Source organism: Myotis davidii, unplaced genomic scaffold, assembly GCF_000327345.1.
Source record: "Myotis davidii unplaced genomic scaffold, ASM32734v1 scaffold104, whole genome shotgun sequence".
Classification (NCBI taxonomy): Eukaryota; Metazoa; Chordata; class Mammalia; order Chiroptera; family Vespertilionidae; genus Myotis; species Myotis davidii.
The window spans coordinates 1,671,913-1,674,477 of record NW_006296625.1 but is presented as its reverse complement, the minus strand read 5'-3'; the positions used below and the strand labels follow the sequence as shown (position 1 = coordinate 1,674,477).

At 46.7% G+C, this 2,565-nt stretch overlaps 1 protein-coding gene and 1 long non-coding RNA gene across 2 annotated transcripts in view; both read left to right on the top strand.

The window, feature by feature from the left end:
- LOC107184427 overlaps positions 1 to 2,565 on the top strand; it is a 26,873-nt gene that overhangs the window by 16,880 nt on the left and 7,428 nt on the right. The window lies entirely within an intron of this gene.
- On the top strand, positions 144 to 2,459 carry EEF1A1 (eukaryotic translation elongation factor 1 alpha 1). Its single transcript, XM_006772164.2, has 7 exons — positions 144 to 321; positions 602 to 781; positions 898 to 1,194; positions 1,283 to 1,433; positions 1,523 to 1,779; positions 1,868 to 2,102; positions 2,199 to 2,459. Exons 1-7 carry the CDS (start codon positions 178 to 180, stop codon positions 2,321 to 2,323), a joined length of 1,389 nt encoding a protein of 462 aa, XP_006772227.1. The 5' UTR covers positions 144 to 177; the 3' UTR covers positions 2,324 to 2,459.

Sequence of the window (2,565 nt, the reverse complement as noted above, 5' to 3'; positions counted from 1 at the left end):
GCTCGGTGGGTGGAGGCCGGAGCGGGGCCAGCTTGGCGTTGGTTCCGATTCTCCTTGGAATTTGCCCTTTGAGTTTGGATCCTGGCTTATTCGGAAGCCTGTGGGGCAGGGGTTTAAAAGTTTTTGTTGTTTTTTTAACTTAGGTGTCGTGAAAACCACCGCTAACTCAAACCCAAGATGGGAAAGGAAAAGACTCACATCAACATCGTCGTCATCGGACACGTAGATTCCGGGAAGTCCACCACTACCGGCCACCTGATCTACAAATGTGGGGGCATCGACAAGAGAACCATCGAGAAATTCGAGAAGGAGGCTGCTGAGGTGGGTACATTAACTTGGGTGATTACAACAAGTGCCCGCGAGTACAGTGAGTGGTACTTTTTCAAAAAATAGTGTCCCGTCCACATCCGCATGGCACACGAGTTTAGGGATGGGCCATCATGCGTGGAATCGCTTTGCTCCGTCCATGTTCCCAGACTAGCGACCTGGGGTTAGCAGTTGTAAGCTGGAACCGAGCATTTATGCCAACTAGGGGAGTCGGGAACTTCAGGCTGGGATTGGAGCGTCTTAGTTCCCGAGTAACCGTTCTTACTCCTCGCAGATGGGGAAGGGCTCCTTCAAGTACGCCTGGGTCTTGGATAAACTGAAGGCGGAACGGGAGCGCGGTATCACCATTGACATCTCCCTGTGGAAATTCGAGACCAGCAAGTATTACGTGACCATCATTGATGCCCCAGGGCACAGAGACTTCATCAAAAACATGATCACGGGCACATCTCAGGTTGGTAGAGTTAACCATTTTTTAGAGAGTTAGCTCTCTGGGTCTGTTACTTTGGGCTCATCCTTTTTGAAGAGCTTCCATTTACTAACAGGATGTGGCCTTGTTTTCCTTTAAAGGCTGACTGTGCTGTCCTGATTGTGGCTGCCGGTGTTGGTGAATTTGAAGCAGGTATCTCCAAGAACGGGCAGACCCGTGAGCACGCCCTTCTGGCCTACACACTGGGTGTGAAACAGCTGATTGTTGGTGTTAACAAAATGGATTCCACTGAGCCACCCTACAGCCAGAAAAGATACGAGGAAATTGTTAAAGAAGTCAGCACCTACATTAAGAAAATCGGCTACAACCCTGACACAGTAGCATTTGTGCCAATTTCTGGTTGGAATGGTGACAACATGCTGGAGCCAAGTGCTAATGTGAGTTTTAAGACCATTGAAAACATTGGAAAGAAGCGGGCCGGGTATGGGGGCAGGAAACAGTAATGGATGATCTTGTGTTCTTCAGATGCCTTGGTTCAAGGGATGGAAGGTCACCCATAACCATGGCAATGCCAGTGGAATCACACTGCTTGAAGCTATGGATTGCATCTTGCCACCAGCTCGTCCAGCTGACAAGCCCCTGTGCCTGCCCCTCCAGGATGTCTACAAAATTGGTGGTAAGTTGAACATTAATGTCAGAATGTGACATGTATGGGAGGCTACGATTTCTTCACAAGCATTTATGACTATGCCCTAAACATTTTAGGTATTGGGACTGTCCCTGTGGGCCGAGTGGAGACTGGTGTTCTCAAGCCCGGCATGGTGGTCACCTTTGCTCCAGTCAATGTGACAACTGAAGTAAAGTCTGTTGAAATGCACCATGAAGCTTTGAGTGAAGCTCTTCCTGGGGACAATGTTGGCTTCAACGTCAAGAACGTGTCTGTCAAAGATGTTCGCCGGGGCAATGTGGCTGGTGACAGCAAAAATGATCCACCAATGGAAGCAGCTGGCTTCACAGCTCAGGTAACACTAAATGTCATGTTCTTCCTCCCAGACCCTTCCTTAAATGTCTTTTGAGACTCGGGAAATAAGCTCAAATCCTTTTTCCCAGGTGATTATCCTGAACCACCCAGGCCAGATCAGTGCTGGATATGCACCTGTGCTGGATTGTCACACAGCTCACATTGCTTGCAAATTTGCTGAGCTGAAGGAGAAGATTGATCGTCGTTCTGGGAAAAAGCTGGAAGATGGCCCCAAGTTTTTGAAATCTGGTGATGCTGCCATCGTTGATATGATTCCTGGCAAGCCCATGTGTGTTGAGAGCTTCTCTGACTACCCTCCTCTGGGTAAGATTGAGCATTTACAGTAATGATACATTTTACTTGATGAAAACTTTGTTTGGTGTACTGTGTCTAATGATAATATGAAATTTGTTTTAACAGGCCGTTTTGCTGTTCGTGACATGAGACAGACCGTTGCTGTGGGTGTCATCAAAGCAGTGGACAAGAAGGCAGCTGGAGCTGGCAAAGTCACCAAGTCTGCCCAGAAAGCTCAGAAGGCTAAATGAATATTATTTCCAACACCTGCCACCCCAGTCTTAATCAGTGGTGGAAGAACGGTCTCAGAACTGTTTGTCTCAATTGGCCATTTAAGTTTAATAGTAAAAGACTGGTTAATGATTACAATGCATCGTAAAACCTTCAGAAGGAAAGGAGAATGTTTTGTGGACCATTTGTTTTTTGGGGTTTTTTTTTTTTGGTGTATTATTAGTTTTTAAAATCAATACTTCTTAATGGAAATGACTTGAGA

What these genes read in the sequence shown, in the direction of transcription:
- EEF1A1 (XM_006772164.2), top strand. Translation starts at nt 178, where the DNA reads ATGGGAAAGGAAAAGACTCACATCAACATCGTCGTCATCGGACACGTA. An exon ending in TCGAGAAGGAGGCTGCTGAG is followed by an intron (nt 322 to 601) that starts GTGGGTACATTA and finishes TACTCCTCGCAG; the next exon opens with ATGGGGAAGGGCTCCTTCAA. An exon ending in TGCTGGAGCCAAGTGCTAAT is followed by an intron (nt 1,195 to 1,282) that starts GTGAGTTTTAAG and finishes TGTGTTCTTCAG; the next exon opens with ATGCCTTGGTTCAAGGGATG.